This window comes from Austrofundulus limnaeus, unplaced genomic scaffold, assembly GCF_001266775.1.
Source record: "Austrofundulus limnaeus strain Quisiro unplaced genomic scaffold, Austrofundulus_limnaeus-1.0 Scaffold9, whole genome shotgun sequence".
NCBI classification, from domain to species: domain Eukaryota; kingdom Metazoa; phylum Chordata; class Actinopteri; order Cyprinodontiformes; family Rivulidae; genus Austrofundulus; species Austrofundulus limnaeus.
In genome coordinates this window covers 4,347,962-4,368,739 of record NW_013952411.1, presented here as the reverse complement: position 1 = coordinate 4,368,739, position 20,778 = coordinate 4,347,962, and the positions used below count along the sequence as shown (strand labels likewise).

Sequence of the window (20,778 nt, the reverse complement as noted above, 5' to 3'; positions counted from 1 at the left end):
ATGAATGGGTATTTGTAATCAAACGAGAATGTTGCATATAATATAACAGATTAGTGAAGCTCTGCTCACGCAGGCAGATCTGTTTTTGTTTATGTTTTTATGCTTTTTAAACTAAAAAAAATGGGGGTTGAATTATACTTGCATATAGTGCTGGGTGGTATACCGGTTCGTACCGAATACTGTTTTTTATTTCTGTTATGACATGAATTTTCTGAATACCGACAAACTGGTTTAAATAGCCTGAACACGTGCGGAACGTTTCACCGCAGCCGCCAGTTAACTCTTTCCCGGGGGACATTTTTCTTCGCTGCACCGCTATGTGCATTAGCATGCTAATGTTATTGTTGAGCAGTTTGTTGTAGCGGCCGGTGGCAATTCTGCTACTTATATTGATTGACGTTAAAAAACATCCCGTTTTCGCCGTCGAATGTAATAAATACCTCTTCAGTGGCGTGCACGGTTAGATTAAACACGCGAATTTAATAAGTAGCCGTGGAGATGCATGGAAACTTTAGTGTGTTTCTATTGTGAAAAGCCCGAGGGAAGTAGTTTGTAGTGGAATTGAGTTGACTGGTGTGCAAGGTGAGTCGTGCTGTTAATCGTTATTAAATAACAAAAAACAATAGACCCGATAATAATCTTTTCTTAACCCTCCTCCTTCACGACCGGACCAAAATGCGTGACTACTGTCTCCAACCAGGAGGAGAAGAAAAGACGTTTAGAGGGAAACAGCAACACAGACAGAGGTACAGTTAAAGAGAAAAGTTAATAAGCAGGGTTTGTACATTTTATTATCAGATGACCTGTGATGAAAAGAAAAATACCGTGATATGCCGTAAAACCGGTGTAAATGTTGAAAATACCGTGATATAAAATTTTGGTCATACCGCCCAGCACTACTTGCATATGTTAAGATGTTTGTGTAGCACTGGGACGCCAAAACAAATTCCTTGTATGTGCAAATAAACTTTGTAATAAATGACTATCATTGTTTGTTTTTTAACACGATCAAAACTCAATCATTTTTCACAGTTCACGCTTGCTCTGAGAACATAAACCCAACAAATTTCAGAGGCCCATTGTAGCAGACTTCATGAGTACCACTCAGGATTTCTTTGGTGGAAGTGGTTTTAAAAATAGATCTAATGTGGAGACATAGTCTGATGACTTTTTCTAATAAAGTTACACAATGGACAACTTACTACATACTTTTTAAAGGCAGGTAGGTACAATCTAGGGAACAAAAGGGTTTGACATTTCTATGAAACTTGGATGTCAGGCTGGAGCACAAACAAGGTTTTAACAACAGGGGTCACCCGTGACCCCATGACCTTAAAATCAATAGGGATCATTCTGACCCAAGGGGTGTCCAGCTGTGCAGTTGGTTATTCCTATGTTACATGGTCTAGAGTTAGACGTATAGAGCCATCCATTAATACGTAATGTCTTAAGACAGGTGTATAAAATGGATTTAAAATAAAATACATGTTTGTAACATTTATTATGTGTCACCTTTATATAATAAACCATGCAAATAATCATTAAAGCATACATTTATAAACTAATATTCAGACTCATTAGATTTTTGTGAGTGTCTAAAATTTTCTACCAAAAAAGCTAAAGATGCAAATCTTTTGCTGTAWGGCAGAAAAACAATAAACCTCTAATTCTAATCGACGAGACCAGAAACAGCTGATCGTAATGACAGGACAGTGAGTCCAACTCCAAATTTAAGATGAAAACTAATCCCAAACATAACTGTTGAGCATATTAGGAGGGGATAAAAACACGACCTGTAATTACAAGGCACTGTTACAGAGACTCTCACTGTCTTCTCTGAGGATGGGGGATGACTTGCTGTCTTTCTGCCCTCAGCAAATCGGAGGCCTTTTGAAATCTGAGCCTGGTGGTTCAGTGGGAGCCGCAGGGAGACAGCATTAGCTGCTGTGAGATTATAACGCAAATTTGGTGGCTGGCCTCAAGAGGAATGACGAAAGACGTTGGTGAGAATCTGAGCTGAGGCCTCATGGTTTACTGCACAGACTCCGCTTGTAGGGGGGGACAAACTGGGAGCAACATTACGGTGGTTTAACAAAAATTCTACCAAATGATCCGTCTACAAAGGAAAATACATTTTGAGACTTACTTCAGCTTGTTATTATCATTAAAAAGCCATTTTTACGTGATGGCAAAACTATCCTGGGTACAGTGGATTTTTCCTTAAAGACTCTGCCTTTAGTTTTTAGTATGTTCCAAAATGTCCTCTGAGAGACCCAAATACATGCAAGGTCTTGTTTTAATCAGCCTTTTTTCTTACGTACATGCACTGAGCCATTACGCTAGAAAAGCGTGACCGACAAACTCAAGATTGGTGGACAAGACAAAACAAGCACCAAGCATCTAAAAGCAATAGGTTTGTTTACATTGTCTGATGAGGGAAAATTATTTTTCCAAATAATTTGCCACCCAACAGTGTTGTAGAAAGGATTAGATGAAATAAACATTCACCATCTCTATCCACTGGAAAACCTATGATCCAGGCATCGTGACCGTTACACTGTGTTAATCATGTAACCATGGGAACATTTCTTAAAAGGCAGCTTTTTCAACTTTTGTATTTGTATTGGCTTAAAAAGAAGAGTCTAAGTGCAGAAAAATAATGCTTTTTCTTAAGTTCACAAAATGGCTGCAAAGCTGTTGTTTTCACAACATTGCAAACATTGCATATATATATATATATATATGATTTAACCAGGTAGATCTCCCTTAAATTTAGATTTTTATGGGAGACTTTAAAGTGTCCCTTAAAAAAAGGAGATTTTAAGGTCTAAATTTTTTTACCTATACATACAGTATTTATTCCACTCAGTTAATGTGTGATTTATTTATTTTCTATTATAAGTTTTATATCGTGATATATTTCGTTACCACCACTCATCATAATGTATATCATGATGTGAATTTTTTGCCATATCGCACATTCCTAATACAAGGTATATAAATTTGTTGTCACATATTCAACCTGCACTAAATCTACACCACAAAGGACATCTAGGACTACAATAAAAACATAAGACCTTGTTCTCCAGGAAYCTTCCATTTTTATTTGTATATTCTGATTTTATACTCAAACACAATTTCAAAAGTACTGATATAAATTGCAGCAACCATCAACTGTAGGAATGATTTAATTATTATGTATTTTCCATGCACATAGTTCAACTCTATACCACAATCAACTATGTCACCATCAGCTGTTATGAAAATGCTGTATATACCAAAAATTAATTTGACTTTGCATCATACTCTACCTAAATGCCTTGAAAGTGGCCTCTGTCTCTTTAAGAAGCTCTTACCATTTCGGACACTCCCACTTCAGCACAATTTAAAACAATACTTTTTGAGGAGGGSTGCTCTGTGGGGTGGGAGCTCGGCTGCAGACTGAGCTCCAGGGAGGAGTTTTGTATAAATAGGCGGAGCTTTGTACCAGCAGGTGTTTAAGACAGCTCCACATACAGGAGATTCAAGGATTTCTCAAACATGCATGAATGAGACTAAGCAACACTCTGGGTACGTTTTTGATGTGGGAATGGCATTAGAACAGAATATAAAAGCTTAAGAACTTTTTGCATAATACCACCGCTTTAACATCTTAAAACAATAACTAATGATCGACATGTTGCGTTCTCATGCCTTTATCCCATCACAGGAGACCATAAATCCACAGAAATAAGAATCATGAAGGATCTACTTTACCCAGTTTCTAAACAATGCTTTATTCTCTCAGCTGAGAAGCTGAAAATGGTCCAACCTACCACGTGAGGGCTTTTTGACTCATTCTGGCTTGACCTCTCTCCGTTTCAACGACTGGGACAGCCAGTACGCCAGCCTACTTTCATAGTTTACCTGTTCTGCAGCTCAGCTTACACGTCACAACGGAGACCAAAATTTATTTACAGAGATGAGACAGTGAGCTCTTTCAAGCTGGGTGTGAAGATTTGAACTTCASAGTGTCTCGTCAGAATCATTCAGCCAGACTAACAGGTCAGGCTGATGAATATGAATTATGAACAAACCCAGGTGAGTAACTAGACAAAAAGGTGAAACCTGGCATTGCTGTTTTTAAAAGGGAAGTTGTAACATTACACAATATTTGATCATCATCATCTATCAACTATAAAGTGAGAAAGTAAAAATACTGTAGGTTGTTTATTTTTTATAAATTTAAAAAAATAAATAAAAATTACTCACAAGGACGACACCATGTTATTAACGCCACAAAGTACTCTGGGTAAATGACAACAGTTACCAGTGCTGCTGCGAGCTCTGTTCAGCTTCAACGTTCATTTTGGACAATGTCTGACTTTCAGCGCTTTCAAATGAAACCAGAAGGAAAATGTAGAGACGACTCAGCCTGCAGCTGAAAAKGATGATGGAAGGCTCACCTCAGCTTTAGCTTTCATAATGTTAGCACCTGAGCTAATTTACTGAACATCATGTTGATCATGTTTTATTGTTTCAACCCATGTATTGTGCAAAACATAAAACTAATACAAAAATATTACTTTATTTTCACACATTATAGCTGTGTTTTAGTCTCAACTGCAACCTATCATCATCGTCATAATACCCAGAATGCTTTGTGTCCATAAAAAGGTGGCGACTTGCTTACCAGTAAGTAAAAAAGGTAATAAACTTATACATTTTTAAAGTAATTAGGAGTTTTCATGTGTCACAAACAACAACTTTTAGTAGAACACAGAAATAACATTTTAAGGCCAACATGTGTGAGTAGTCTGAGCTTCCTTTAAGAAATTGATTGTTGAGATGAGAATACTTGTGTAAACTTGTAAATATCACAAAACATGCCGTGAATCACARGTCAACTTTTAATGCTGCTGCCTGGAAGGAATCACTGGATGATCAAGACCTTTTGGAGTCAACCCAATCCAAGATGGCCGCCACAGCTCTGTGACCTTAGCTAACACAAAAACAACTATAACTTAGCTATAATGACGTGTACTGAGCTAATAATTGATGCGGTGGTAGCTGAGCCATTCACAACACATTCTGCAAGTGCTATCAAATCTCACAAAAGATGAGATGTTTCATAAAGTCATTAGACCTTTACTGAGTTTCCTTAAAATCTTTACACAACATAAATCTTTACATTTAAAACAATGCATTGACTAAATAACTGAGCATACCCCATTTTCCAGAGTCTTATCTTCGGTCAATAAAAGCTTCCCATCTGAATGTAACAGCTCGCAGTTAAAAGTCTTCAAGCAGTCTTATAATCTGACATTTACTGCGCTGATAACTACATCATGAGTTAGACAGGAGAGGAATGCCTGCTCGCTGTAACTGAGCGTTCTCCAGTCGCCTCACTCCTTTGCATGGTTCTAACGGGGAACAGACTACTGTAAACTGACAGAATATCCCTCAGATAAAAGAAGCAGACGTGCGCTGGTGAGATAAAACTCCTGAACTGTTTTTCTTTCTGTCCTCTTCACTTCAGGTTTCATTACATTCAACACATTTTGGTTCAACATCCACATCAACGCTTCGCGGTTTGGCCGAGGCCGTGATAAAAAACAAGGTCAGTGCCTCCATGTGAAAGTTTCAAGGAGATTATCAAACTTTTGTTTGACTGTCTAAGTGGTGTCAGTGGTGAACTGCTCAGTATTGTGTACCTTTACACGACAGCACATGCCTGGGGATTAACAGTGGGCCCTGTCCCGTCAGGGGGCCGCGAGGCTGCTGGGGGGCCCAGGAGCTTTTGTCACATCTGTATGACGGCACACAAACTATCTGCAGCTTCAATGGAGTTTGAAGTGACAAATAATGTCTGTGAGCTTCTGAAATTCCACCTCTAAGGCATGATGAACAACCATAATACGACTGATCCTTTTAGGTTAGGATTACTTTCATTATTTTTGGCTTTCACCGTATGGTTCTGATACATGGACTGAAAATCAGAGATACTTCTTCCTACATGACCAGCAAAGCCTCTAAACATTCAAAGAATCAATTTGTCATTTAACAGAAAACAAACATTTTTGTAAAAAGATGCAATAAAAACTCTGTTTTAGTTATCATTTTAAATGATTTATTAAAACTAAAGAAAATCTTGCATAACGCCCACCATTTGGAGAGAATTTGGCTTGTGGCCCCCTGACACTCCTGGGTCCCAGAACAAAATAGTAAAAACACATCAAGTATTCATGTATGTTAGGACTGCCGCGATTAATCAACGACTAATCGATTATTAAAATAATCGATGACTAATTTAATAATCGATTAATCGTTTTATTTATTTTTTTGTTCTTTACTTTGTTTTTCCCTCCAAACTGCTTTGACACCTTCCACTGCCACGTCTACATTTCTGTCCTTGACACACATGCACAGTAGTGGTAACTGGGGTAGGCCGTGGACGTCACAAGACATTATACAGACAGGCTCTGGTATCATGGCTACCTGACAACGCAGCTCAAAAGTGTGGGAACTTTTTAAAAAAATGAAAGAGAAACCTGCAGAACAGAACTTGCCTTCCACAGCAATTATTTTTAGTTAGCATATAGCTAAAATCTAACGATGGTTATATAATAGCAGCTGCATTCTGGCGCGATAAGCTGTATGTTTTATATTCAATTAACGTATGATCTGATTAGTCGACTAATCGAATAAATAATCGGTGATTAATCGATTATTAAAATAATCGTTTGTGGCAGCCCTAATGTATATGCATGTTTATCAAAGGAAATGTAAACAATACAACCAATCTTTTACAGGTTTTTCTTTTGTTGTGTGTTTGTTTTTATTTTTTTTGATTTTTGTTTGAATTCAAAAAAAAAAAAAAAAACATTTGATTAAAAATAACTTAAAAATAAAAACACCAATGGTGTTGCACACCAATGCACCCAGTTTGAAAAYTAATTATTTAAATTAAAATAATTTTATGTTGAGAAATGATACTGTTGTAGACATTTTGATCAAACTTTAAAAAAATAATGTTTTTAAGCAATTATGCCTTATATAGTATAGCAGATRATAGAATAGTATGATGATTCTCTTTGAGGCATTTGTCAAATCTGCCTGATTGGCCATTTGAACATCCAAGATGGCGGACTTTTTCAAGATGCTGCACACTAATCATATGATAGTGCAGCAACTATTTGATCAATTTGAATTATCTTCATGTCAATTTATGTTTTCTTCTATCATAAGCCTTCTTCTATGTAAGGAACACATAAAGAGCATCAAAAAGAGCATTTATGGAAACTGATGGAACAGTGGTCTGGCTGACCTGCCATGTGTCCTGTCTGAATCCAAATCCAGTCAGCAGGACCAACAATGGGTTTTTTTATTTTGAAAATTGGTCASCATTTTGGATTTTTAAATGGCCAATCAGGTAGAATTGTTCAGAAGACCATGCCAGATTTGGTGCTTGCATCACATTTTGCATGATTCTTGTGCAAAATTGGTTTTAGCTGCTTCAGTAATGCTGTCGTATCTTGTGCAATCTATAACTGCTATTAGTGTGTGCTGTGAATGATGCTCAGCTACTACCAGCTCATCATTTAAACTAACTGACTTATCATTTTGGTGCTGACTGAAGTCAGTTATAGGGCTGTGCACTGGCAAGAATTTGGTGATATGATGGGTCATGATATAATATATTGTGATATAGGYGCTAAATTGACATTTATTTCTCCATATATAATTTTAAAAGATACTATAAAGAGCACACCAGGCATTATGTGCATAAAATCTGATTAAATTCAATTTATTTTTAAGCAATCAAAAGAACACCAAACAGTGAGAACTACATTTGTATTTCATATTTCTTCTTACAATGTCCATCCATTAGGCTCTACTTAAAAATCAATACAGCGCTTTTGAGAATCAATACAGTATTAGGAAATTAAAGTGCCTATGACACCAATTTTTGTAACAAATATGAATGCATTTTTGGAAAGATAACATTGATAACATATTGCAAAACAAATTTCACACCGCTGAGATGAACAGTTGTTGAGATATTTGTATGTGAAGTAGCAGGAAGTGATGTCAAAGGGGAATGTCTGCATGTGAACAGAGCAGCACTACAACAGCTAACAACACAGTCTGTAGAGAAGATTCTGATCTTTATTTACATTATTTTGAGCCTATCAAAGAGAGATGAAGAGTTAAAGTTTAAATACTATTGTTTTAATAAACAAAGACCAGACAGTTTATTTCATTAAAGATTTCCTCTTTGATTTCACTTTGGCTGAGCCAAGTTCAAATGAAAATAGTTATGTGAAATGGGTAAAATTGAGTATACCATTTTTCTTAAGTACAAAAGATTTCTTTGACTTTTTGTATTTGAAGGATAGACATGTCACAGACACTTTAAATATCGCAATATGTAAGTGTATTGATATTTTCTAGTCAATTAGATGTGATGACAGCCATTTTCAACTGATCTGACAGATGTACATGTACATCCAGTGCTTACTTGGGCTGTTTCGTTCAAATCTATCCAGTGGTTCGTGAGTTATTTTATTAATGCAAAACACATGAGCACACTGACAGGTAAAAAATACCATCGCCCGCCCGCCTTTAAGCAGCAGGCAAAATAAAGCAAACTGATGCGTGCTCCTCTCAGTGAGTTAATGAAGGGAACTGCAGAGCGTGTGGAAGCGGAGCCTGTGAGGCCAAAGCCCCCCTCGTATAATGGGCCCGCTGAAGAAAAGGGGATCTTTGTTCGGTGCAACACAAGCAGGCTCCTCTTTAATGGCTCCGTGTGCATGCCAATCACTTATGCCATACAATCCCATCATGCAGCAGCCACAACACTGTGAGCCCACATCCCCATCATGTGAGCTTACAGGATGTGGTTCTTAGCCCGCCTCCCAAACACAGGAGCTGCCACTCAGGGGTCAATTTAATGAAGTGACCACAGCAGAGAGCTTCRCTGCCTCGGTTAGCACCACAGCATGCAGAGGTGATAGTTTATCTACAGACCTCAGGAGCCGAGCGGCACAGGTACACTCTCCGGGTCTATAAAGAGCTACTAAAACAACTAAAATGCATACCAAAAACAGAAGACGCACTACAAATGAGTTTTGGTGGCTTTGTCTGCAAAGACCCAGACCTCCGCATGTTATTTCCTCTTATTTTTGCTGTGATAAGGGTGTTTTCTTGCAACACATGGACCCTAGACAATCCATGACTGCAGATGTGAGGACCGTAATAACGCGTTTTAGACTGCCATCACTCACATACACTTCATAAACATAATGAAAACTCATCATTTTCGTCGTTTTGTGACCGAAAACTGTTTATGTTTAGTCAAATAAATTGCTGGAAGCTCAACGTTTGAGTAACAGTTGCTTTCCTCTCAAGTTACAATTTCTGAAGTGTTTTTTTTCTTCAACCGGAGACAAACTTGAAGATAAAAATCTTTGCAAATTACATTGTTACCCTCTCTCTGATGTTCTCCAATGAGAAACCTGAGTACAGCATCCTGTATAAAGATTAATCTCAGTTCAGTGAACCAGTTTCAGTTTCAAAGACTGCAGGATCTTGAATTCCTCATGAAGCTACACATCAGGTCTGACAGGGTGGCAGGATGTGATGTAACCAAGTCTGAAGCCATTCATTGTTTCCCTAAACCTTCATTCTTTTTTTTTTTCTTTTGGTTGTTTGTTTTTTTTAAATTACACACGAGAGACATGGCATAAATGGCTTCATCAAAACTGACAGAGTTCCCTCATGAATCACGTCTGTTATTCTTCGTGGTGATTCATTCGGTCACGGCTACGACAGAACACAACGGAGGAGAACTCTGCAGACACAAACTTTAATTGTTTAATTGTACTTCTGTAACTTAGCCAACTTGGAAATGTTCTGATTTCCACCCGAGGGCTTCTTCTCTACATCAGCTGTGTTTGTCGACACGCGAGACTCTGCAGGCCCTTCTTAGGTTCCAGTTTTCTCATCCGGTGGTTGTTCTGCAAGTCTGTCTGTTGAAGTGGCCACATTAAGACTTCTGCACAGCTGTATTCATTCATGCATCACAACGTTCGGCTCATTCAGGAGACAAGTTCTTGGACTTTGAGTTCTCAAAACTTTTATACTTGAAAAAAAATACCTCACATCTGGATCTCATCAATTATTTAAAAGCATTTTTTGTCTTGTAGCTACAGTTCTGCTACATTTAGGTTTTAGCTGACATTTTGCTACTTTTATCTTCCTTTTATTCGTATTCTCTTTTAGCTAACCTTGGCTATTATTAGCTTTGAGTTAAACTTTTGCTTCTTTTAGCTTACCCTTTTGTTATATTCATCACCTAGCTTTAACCTGTTGCTGCTTTTAGCTAGTGTTTTTCATACTTTAAGGTTTTTGGTATTTTTAGCTTCTAGCTGCAGTTTCACTAATTCGGGCTTGCTTCTTTGGCTACTTTTAGCAAGTATTTCACTACCAAAATGTTTTGCTTGCCTTTGCTACTTTTAGTTTCTAGCTAGCATTTCACTCATTTTAGCTCCCTTCAGTTAGCTTTTTGATACTGTTAACTTGTTTTTGCTACTTGTATTTTTAGCTTTTGGCTGCAGTTTTGTTCTCATTTTAGCTTGTCCTGATGCATCTCAGTAATCCAGGTAAAAAATCAAAGGGGTGCCACCAAGCCATTGGTTCAGATATGTTGACGACACCTGGGTTAAAATTAAAGCCCAGGAAGTCCAACATTTCACTGATCACATCAACTCTGTGGATGAATATATTAAGTTCACACAAGAGGATGTAAAAAATGGCAGGTTGGCGTTCCTGGATTGCGATGTCTCGGTTTCGGATGGAGGACGGTTGGAAACTGGCGTATATCGTAAGCCCACCCACACAGACCAATATTTGCGTTTTGACTCCCACCACCCACTGGAACACAAGTTAGGAGTGATCAGGACTCTGTACCACAGAGCAGACAGTGTCCCTACAAACCCAGGAGCCAGGCAGAAAGAGAAATCACACACACGACAGGCCCTGGAGCAGTGTGGTTATCCTGACTGGGCTTTCCTGAAAGCAGACAGGAAACACAGACAGGATTCCATGCAACCTTCAGGTGAAAATGAAGACCCCAAACCCAGACCCAAACCAGTGGTTATTCCGTATGTTGCGGGTKTTTCGGAGAAACTGAGACGTTTATTTTCTAAACATGATGTCCCAGTRGCTTTCAAACCCCAAAACAAATTACGGCAAAGGCTGGTTCACCCCAAAGATCCGGTGCCCCAGCACAAACAGAGCAATGTTGTATATGCTGTTAAGTGCCAGGAGGACTGCGACCAGTTATACATCGGGGAAACAAAGCAGCCACTGTTCAAAAGAATGTCCCAACACAGACGAGCTACATCTAATGGCCAGAACTCTGCAGTTTTCACTCATTTACAGGCCAGCGGTCACTCTTTCAGAGATGAGGATGTTCTCATTCTTGATAGGGAGGAAYGTTGGTTTGAGAGAGGAGTAAAAGAAGCCATTTTTGTGAAGAAAGACCGTCCATCATTAAACAGAGGTGGAGGCCTCCRTTTTCAGCTGTCCCCCTCCTACAGCGCGGCTATTGCCAGTATCACTCCACCCCCTGTTAACAATAAGTGTTAATTAGGTGTCAACGATAGCCATGTGATGTATCAGTCACATGGAGGCAGTGCTTAAAAGCCTGAATTTTGCCTGAAACTCTCAGACTGAAGAAGTCTCTTGGAGGAGAGACGAAACGTTTCATTAGAGAAGAACCCGTCCAGAAGACCTATACAATTTTTTTCTTTTTGATTTTAGCTTGTGTTTTGCTACTTGCTACAATGTTCTGCTTTTTTTTTAGCTCTTAGCTAATATGCAGTATCTTTTAGCTTCAACAACTCAGTTTCAGCTTCTTCAGCACATTTCAGCTGTCATTTAGCACTCATGCTGCACTGACGCAGTAAAAGCTGATTCTCTGATTCTGATGTATTAGTCATCATCAGATTAATGGAAGACAAACTTAATGGTGACCAGGCCTTTCTGATTTCAGATCATGAACTAATAAAACGTTTGAAGATGGAAAAGTCATCACCTCCAGATCTGGACCTCCTTGGTCCTCTGAAGCCACACCTTCAGTCCCCCAGGTGGCGACTGAGACAAAGCTCAGAACACCTCAAAGTGGTCTGAGGCCTGTCCTGTAGAAATAGCAGACAGGGGCCTGTGGGGTGTCAGATGTCAACAGGGACCAGTTGCTGGAGTCCCCACCCCACACACACACACACACCCCTCCTCATGCTTCCAGCAGCTGTGTCTTCTCAGAGCTCACATTCCTGTGGGACAGAGCCACTCCACTCTCATCACCTGTGCCCATCTGAGGACAGGATGATCTCACAAAACAATATAAATTAAAAAAAATTATATAAAAATCACAGCCATTTTATACAAAAATACAACAAACCTGCACGTTTGCTTCTGACCAATCAGAAGACGTTTAACTGCACACTGCAGATGTTAATCTAATCGGGGTGACACAGAACTGTCAAGACAAAAATAACACAGTTTGTGTTCCCCTGGTTGTTTACAAGTCAGCCAACACTGTCCCAGTAAAAGATTTCCTCACCGTCCCAGTAAAAAGACATAAAGATGGATCCCAATGAGTCAGCAAACACAAGGACATGGGAGGATGCAGCTTAATGAATTATGAAACGTCACTAAAAATAAAACCCCTCTGGTGCATTAAAGGCTCGGGTCCAGGATGCTGGAGTTGGAGAGGTCTTCACTGACAGTGGGGGGACTGAGACGTGACCATGACTCAGCATCTTCTTCCTCACCTCAGTGGGCCTCACTTTACAACCACAGCTGCTCCCTGCTCAGAAAATGCACTGTCTGACCTCTGCTAAATAATAATACATGGACAGATTTCCCCTCCCAGCTGCAGTTTCCTCCCTTTTTTTTCTCAGTGACCCTGACTGCTCGGAGCAAGTCATTTCTCYGGTTAGTAGCAGGGATGTTGTTGTATTTCCTACTTGAACACTGATGTTTTGTCTGTCATGTTGCGCGGTTGCGGCTGGAGCACAATTACAATACTGTTGGAGCAGATCAGTGTGGGTTATTATTACAGTGTTTGAAGATTAATCTCGTGGCTCATTATGTAAATCAACCTTCCTGCATCTCATTCTCTTCGTCACACACACCCAAAACGACTGACAGCTGAAAACAATGTTGCAACTGAGTGCAGTTCAGACGAACAAGTTTCTAACAAAGACGATGTTTTTTAATGATTCATGGATTCATCAGCAGCTCCGGCTCAACGCCGCCTGCCTGCAGCCCACCACCATTACTGCTCAAACACCAAACATCTCTCTTACCTCCAGACTGAAGTCAAATCTGAAGCTTTTCTCCTCCTGTCAGGCTTTTTAGCTGCAGAGCCACCGCACACACTGTAGCACCGCTGGGAAAAAATGACCAAGACATCTATTTTTTCCTTTGCATTCTCACTGAATTAAAATAGATGGTCTTTTTTTTTTAATTATTTTTTTTTTCGTCTGTTTGTTTCCAACCGGCGCGCCGGGGGGAAATAAATCCTTAAAGTTCAATTCCGCGGTGCTTCTTGTCTTAATCCGAGCGTGTTCGCAGTGTTGAACGCTATTAAAAAGCTATCTTTCTCCGCAGCTCAGTCGCTGGAAAAAAAAAAATCCTGCCGTCGCCTCGTTAATCAGTGTGGCCACTCTTCAGGCGCGACGCTGTGTGCGCGTTCACACGTCTGTGGGCGTGGAGAACCGCCAATGGAAAGGCGGAGTGATAACAGGAAGTGAATTCTGAAAATAAAACGAGAGCAATGTAGCCACAGCACACCGAATGTTTTAAATGTGCGAATATCTTAAATACTACAGTTATTTTGAACATTGTAAAATATTCACAAAACTTTGTTTGTTTTAATTTATAGATGTGTAGCAACCTTTTGTCATATACACGTGTCAAACGAGAGCACTAATTGCTTTTTAGCGATTACGTGTACTGGCGAAAACGGTTACCGGGTCATCAGTGAGAAGAGAAAGCAAGTACCCGGATGTAAGCAGCCAATCAGAAGCGAGTTTGTATCTTTACTGTCGTAAAATGTTTACGGCGCTRTCACAGATGATAACGCAATGATGAACAACGCCGTTGCTTTCGTCGTATTTGTTATTTAAAACGTCTTTCACAGGTAGGGTTAGCGAATGACTCAAACATGTTTCAGTGTCACAGTGTTACAGTGTGTGTTATACAGCGTAAATCAGTTATTTATTGCTTCGTGAGTTGGCGAATGTAATGGTTGGCTAGCTTGTGCTAACTCGGACTGTTCGGTGGTTCGTTGCCTGCCTGCCAACAAAAATGATGAACTAAACGCATTGCAGCAGCGCGATACTCCGCAGTGGATTTACAGCCGAGCGGTGGTAATGTGTAAAAAACAGCACCGTTTCTGAAGAAAACAAAGTGAACACATATTGTCTTCAAGTTCAGCTGAAGAGCTGTGAAGTCATTTTTACTTGGTGAAACTTTAACAAAGCGTCTTCTCACGAATTACCTCTGAAAGTTATATAATTATGTTAGGATGACATTAGAAATTTTTTATTTTAAACTGAACAAATGTGCTCCAGTTTGCACAAAACCCCAAATAATCTTCTAATCGATTATGACTCATTTTTAAGAACACAAAGTTGTATTAATGAGTTTAATTTTTTCAATAAATTGTGTTATTTTGCACTTTTCAAACAAGTGGTAAATTAGCTTTATTTAAAATTACAATAGATAATAAAAGTAATCAAGAATATGGATATGTTTATTGTTTATTGAACAATAAAACCTAGTAAGTTTGTCTGTATCCCACTTTCAGGGCTTAACATCCATGCCATTTAGTATAAGATAGACCAAAATGGTGTACAAATAAAGCCAACTAAATAAATGATAATCACCATTTCAGTACAACAAACCAGAACAAATTATTAAATAAAAAAGGTAAAGCATAAGGTAAAATAGTTTCATCAACATAAAATATACTGCAAACAGAAGATTGAAATGTGTTTTAATATGGTCAAGAAGAGCTGTTGAATAATCTTGATGAGTTAGTTTTCTCTTTTCTTCCGGTTTCAGAGTGACGCTCCCAGACTCCGCTGGATGATGGATCCAGTAGTGCTGAGCTACCAGGACAGCCTGTTACGGCGCTCCGATGTCTCCTTACTGGAAGGACCTTACTGGCTTAATGACCGAGTGATCGGGTTTGCCTTCGAGTATTTTGCCAGTGAGCGTTTCAGAATCCTGGGGAAGTCCATCATCTTCATCAGCCCAGAGGTCACGCAGTTCATCAAGTGCGCTTCTTGTCCTGGCGAGTTAGCCGTTTTCCTGGAGCCGCTGGATCTCCCCTCCCGTCGTTGGGTCGTCTTGGCCGTCAACGACAACTCCAACCAGTCAGCCGGAGGATCCCACTGGAGCCTTTTGTTCTATCACCAGAACTCCAACCTCTTCGCGCACTACGACTCGCGAGATGGCAGCAATTCGCTGCATGCGCGACGCATCGCCAGCAAGCTGGAGCCTTTCCTGGGCGGTTGGAGTAAAGCGCTGTTCGTGGAGGAATCCTGCCCATCGCAGCAGAACAGTTATGACTGCGGCATGTATGTTATCTGCATTGCTGAGGCCTTGTGTGAGAAGGTCATGCTGGAGGGCTCGCCACGCCTCCCTGTGCAGATCATCACCCCGGCCTACATTACCCAGAAGCGAGCCGAGTGGTGCAGATTGATCCAGACTTTGGCTCAGAACAACATCAGCTGCWCTGTCTTTCCCTTAGCACGTTGAGGGCCCGCCTCACTATATGCAGAACAGCTATCAGCTATCTACTGCTGGAGAACCTGAATGCACTCCTTAAATACAGCGTATAGCTACATATTAAATATATTTCTATTACAGTCTCTATTGTATTATAAAAGTAGAGCAATGTTGGAATTTGTAATGCTCGAGAGAAGAGTTGGTATCATGTTTGTCCCGTGTATATGCAGAGCAACATACAGTATGTAAACAAGAACACCAGCATGCCTATAAAACTAAAAGGTGTATGTGCTTTGTGAGGCGGAGGAGGATTTTTTTTTTCTCTCAGTTTCAGCAGTTTGGAGTGAACGCTGTGATGTTTACACAGATTTATTGCTCAGGGTCATTGAAAATGAACTGACTTGACAATAAGAATGTGCATATTTAGCTGGCTCCTACGTCGTGTCACTCGTGGTCACTTTGTGTTTCGGTTCGAACCCTCTACGTCCAAACTGTAGGACTTTGTGGTGTGAGGCTGAGACGTGCGCTGTGTGGGTTTTTATTTTTATTTTTTGGGGGGACAAAGGGCATTGTTGAGTGTTGGAATGTATGTATCAAACTTGCTGTCTGATCTGATAAAAGTGGCTGCTGTCACGTTTTTCTGAAGAGAAAAAAAATGTTTTCTGGTTTTTATTTGAGCTCTCGACTGCTTTCTCGTTTTATGTTTAAATTTAAATATTAAGCCTCTTTTAGTTTGGCAACACACAATACTTCAAACAACTAACTACAAATAGTTATGTTTATTCGGCTGAGTATTTGAATATTTTATTGGTAATACATGCAGGTAAAATATTTTTACCAATGATTGAACCTTGAGTCAGGACTAGATCGACCTCAAAAGTTAAATCCACGCATCTTACTTTGTTTGTTGTGATTGACAGATCAGTTAGGCTTGTTTAAAGTGGGATCTATAATAATATTTGCTCAAAGATTTTTGACATTATTCTGTAATATGCTGAGGGCCTTAGTCTAAAAACATTTCTAAGTGTTAAAGCATTTGCTGCCTGGAGTATTTGTAAATATTTAGTTATAACTTACAATCTTTAGCCTTCACTGAGATTTTATTTACAGATGGATAAAACATACAAGAGGTGTTTGGATTTGCATCTGTGACTCTGTTCAGAATCAGTTTTTTGTTGAGTTGACTGATGCAAGTCCATATGAAAATAAAGTTTAAATACTCAGGAACAAGGTGTATTTTGCTCCTAAGGCTTTAACTGTAGTCTCAATAAAATAATTAAAACAAAAACAGAATTATCAAACTATATATTCTATTGCCCGCATCATGAGTTTACATCAAACCATAACCTTAAACATTGTCATCAATAATAATTTCACAAAATAATTTACATACTGTGACAGAGGTCACTAATGGAGTGAAACGGCTGCAAGGCGCCAGGGGAGGATGAGATTCGTCCCAAGATCCTGAAGGCTCTGGATGTTGYGGGGCTGTGGTGGTTGATGYGTCTCTTCAACATTTTTATGGAGGCACAGTCGTGAAGAGGAGGACGAGGGGGTCTGGTTTGGGAACCGCGGGGTCTTGTCTCTGCTGTATGTAGACGATGTGGTCCTGTTGGCGTCTTCAGACCAAGACCTTCAGCGGACACTTGGGCTGTCCGTAGACAAGTGTGAAGTGGCTGGGATGAGTCAGTTCCTCTAAGTCTGAGGCCATGTTTCTTGACCAGAAATGGGTGGAATGACACTATTGGGGCGCCAAGTGTAAAATAAAAACGTTAAGGAATTTCACTAACATATTTTTCATTATTTAGATCACTTTTTGAGTGTTAAAAATTTTCTACTAACATTTTATTTTTTATTTTGCTCACTTTTCATAAATTAGCTAATTTTTAATAATGTTTGAAATACATATTTAAATATTAAGTCCTAAATCTAAATGTTTAAATGTAAATGTGAAAGTTAAACCTTAAATGTTGAAGTCCACATTTAGGTATTTTATAATGGAACACAGGCTTTGCTGTTGGTTCTCGGCTCATGCTATGATGTCATCATCCTGAGACAATAGCAACCACTGGCATGCCAATGACGCTAAAGCTTACAAGATTTAAGATTTAATATTTAAATAATTTTTTTAACATATACTATATTGCCAAACGTGTTTGCTCACCCATCCAAATTATCTGATTCAGGTGTTCCAATCACTTTCATGGCCACAGTTGTATAAAATTAAGCACATGAAAGAACGGGTCGCTCTCAGGAGCTCAGTGAATTCCAGCGTGGAACTGTGATAGGATGCCACCTGTGCAATAAATCCAGCCATGACATTTCCTCACCATTCTACGGTCAACTGTCAGCTGTAYTATAAGTAAATGGAAGTGTTTGGGAACGACAGCAACTCGGCCACGTAAAACTGACGGAGCGGGGTCAGCAGATGCTGAAGTCCATAGTGCGAAGAGGTTGCCAGCTTTCTGCAGTCAATCACTACAGAACTCCAAACTACACGTGGCCTTCAGATTAGCTCAAGAGCAATGCGCAGAGAGCKTCATGGAATGGGCTTCCATGGTCAAGCAGCTGCACCCAAGCCATACATCACCAAGTGCAATTCAAAGTGTCGAATGCAGAGGTGTAAAGCACACCACCACTGGACTCTAGAGCAGTGGAGTCACATTTTCTGGAGTGACGAATCACACTTCTCCATCTGGCAATCTGAKGGAACAGTCTGGGTTTGGCGATTGCCAGGAGAACTGTACTTGTCCGACTGCATTGTGTTAAGTTTAAAGTTTGGTGGAGGGGGGGATTATGGTGTGGGGTTGTTTTTCAGGATCTGGGCTTGGCCCCTTAGTTCCGGTGAAAGGAACTCTGAATTCTTCAGCATACCAACACATTGTGGACAATTCCATGCTCCCAGCTTTGTGGGAACAGTTTGGAGCTGGCCCCTTCCTTTTCCAACATGAATGTGCACCAGAGCAACAAATCAATGTCCATAAAGACATGGATGGCAGAGTCTGGTGAGGATGAACTTGACTGGTCTGCACAGAGTCCTGGCCTCGACCTGATAGAACACCTATGAGATGAATTAGAACAGAGACTGAGAGCCAGGCCTTCTGTCCAACATCAGTATGTGACCTCACAAATGTGTTTCTGAAAGAATGGTCAAAACCCCATAAACACTCCTAAACCTTGTGGACAGCCTTCCCAGAAGAGTTGAAGCTTTTCTAGCTGCAAAGGGTGGACCAACATCATATTGAACCCTATGGATTAGGAACGGGATGTCACTGAAGCTCATATGCGAGTCAAGGCAGGTGAGCCAATATGTTTGGCAATATAGTGTATCTCTATCTCCAGCAAGCACTGAGCCAGTGACAGGGTACACTCTGGAAAGATGACCAATCCAGATTTTATTTGCAAACACAGCACATACAGTAAGTAAATAGTTTGGTTGATTTATTTACWGTATTTTCTGTTGTAACAATGCTTCTTGCCAACAGATCTTTTACTGTCAGAAAGCCTGTTTATTTCTGTTTGATTGGTTCGACGTTTGTTAGAAAAATGCATTTGTGGATTGAGCCGCAGAGAGAAATATGTGGGCACTACAGCCTATTGTTCTGAGCTTCTGATACCCTTGGTGCTGACAGCCAGGTGTCTGATTGGCACCTGACTGTCAACACCTGTGAGCATGGACCTGGCCACATTTGGGGTCTGCTCCAAGCTTGCCACATCTGGATCTGATCTGGATAGGACCTGGGCCTTTGGGTAGCTTCGAGCTGGAGAATTATTAACAGTGAGCCCCAGTGCCAACTTTGAATTAAAGACTGCACCTTCAGAGTGGGGTTTATCAGAGACTACCTCCAGAATTTGGAAGTGAAGAGGATAGAATGACCTGCCTGCGTTCCTGACCTCAACTCTATTGAATATCTGGGGGATCAGCTGTTTGTTCCAGGGTGATCAACACAACCATGCTGGCTGACTTACAACAAAGGCTAGCTTAAGAATGGGACACTATAACACAACAGAGTGTAACCAAGCTGGTGAGCATCAGAGGGCGATACTACTGGTAGGTTCTTGTGGCTGTATATGGTTCGTCCACATGGTACTGAGGCACATTTTTGTTAAATAAACAATTACATCGTCAATATTTCTTKTCTCTTAAGACCACTCATCCAGTCAAATCGATGATACCACATGAATCGCTCAGCTGTGAGTTACATTGTTATGTTCATTTCTAAAATATCTGCATAGTTATTCATCACCTTGTAATCTGGCAGCCCGCCCTGCCCTCTTTTACACACTTGTTTTATCACTCTATTCTGCACCTCTGCCGGAATTGTGAGTTTAGTTTTACCCTCGGGTTTATTTAATCTGGCATAACCAGTCTGACGTGCCTTAAGGGTTTGCTATTGTCTTTATTAAATGTCACGGAGCTGAACATTCCCTGTGTCTGTAACAAACTGAATTAAAGTGACAAAAAAGTGCAAGAAATGTTCTGATTTGTTTTTAAATGTTTGTTTCGTCAACTCCTTTCAGCAAATACAGGGCAACAGAACTTGGCTCTTTTATAATTTTGTTGTATTCCAAACTGTTATTTTTACACCACAAATTAAATTCATAAAATGTATCAATTGTGCCCTAAACTATATTCCTGAAACATTCATGTGACATTTAATTCCTACAAAAGTTTCATGAGGTTTCATTCTGCTACAAATTGGATTATTGACCATCTCARTTCTCATTAGAAATTAGATAATTTTCACCTCCTGGACCTGATAAGTGAATATTCACACAGTGCTATTATGCTAACCAAAATGCTAAATGCTATGCTAAGTTGAACAAATCCAAACTACACTCACCGGCCACTTTATTAGGTACACCTGTCCAACTGCTCGTTAACACTTAATTTCTAATCAGCCAATCACATGGCCGCAACTCAGTGCATTTAGGCATGTAGACATGGTCAAGACAATCTCCTGCAGTTCAAACCGAGCATCAGTATGGGGA

General features: G+C 39.9%; 2 protein-coding genes across 11 annotated transcripts in view; one reads left to right on the top strand and one right to left on the bottom strand.

The window, feature by feature from the left end:
* myo9aa (myosin IXAa) overlaps positions 1 to 13,729 on the bottom strand; it is a 143,092-nt gene extending 129,363 nt beyond the window's left edge. For all 8 annotated transcript variants that reach the window (XM_014001575.1, XM_014001577.1, XM_014001579.1 and 5 more), the window contains exon 1: positions 13,356 to 13,729. The gene's annotated coding sequence lies outside the window, so the exon portion shown is untranslated. The remainder of the gene's footprint in view (positions 1 to 13,355) is intronic.
* A 253-nt stretch (positions 13,730 to 13,982) lies between these two features.
* senp8 (SUMO peptidase family member, NEDD8 specific) lies at positions 13,983 to 16,442 on the top strand. 3 transcript variants are annotated; one of them, XM_014001585.1, is made up of 2 exons: positions 13,983 to 14,058; positions 15,118 to 16,442. In XM_014001585.1, exon 2 carries the CDS (start codon positions 15,142 to 15,144, stop codon positions 15,814 to 15,816), a length of 675 nt encoding a protein of 224 aa, XP_013857039.1. In that variant the 5' UTR covers positions 13,983 to 14,058; positions 15,118 to 15,141; the 3' UTR covers positions 15,817 to 16,442. The 3 variants fall into 3 exon arrangements, with proteins under 3 accessions (XP_013857039.1, XP_013857037.1, XP_013857038.1); XM_014001583.1 differs by lacking the exon at positions 13,983 to 14,058 and adding an exon at positions 14,096 to 14,191; XM_014001584.1 differs by lacking the exon at positions 13,983 to 14,058 and adding an exon at positions 14,122 to 14,191 and having other exon boundaries at positions 15,112 to 16,442.
* Positions 16,443 to 20,778: the final 4,336 nt, after the last annotated feature.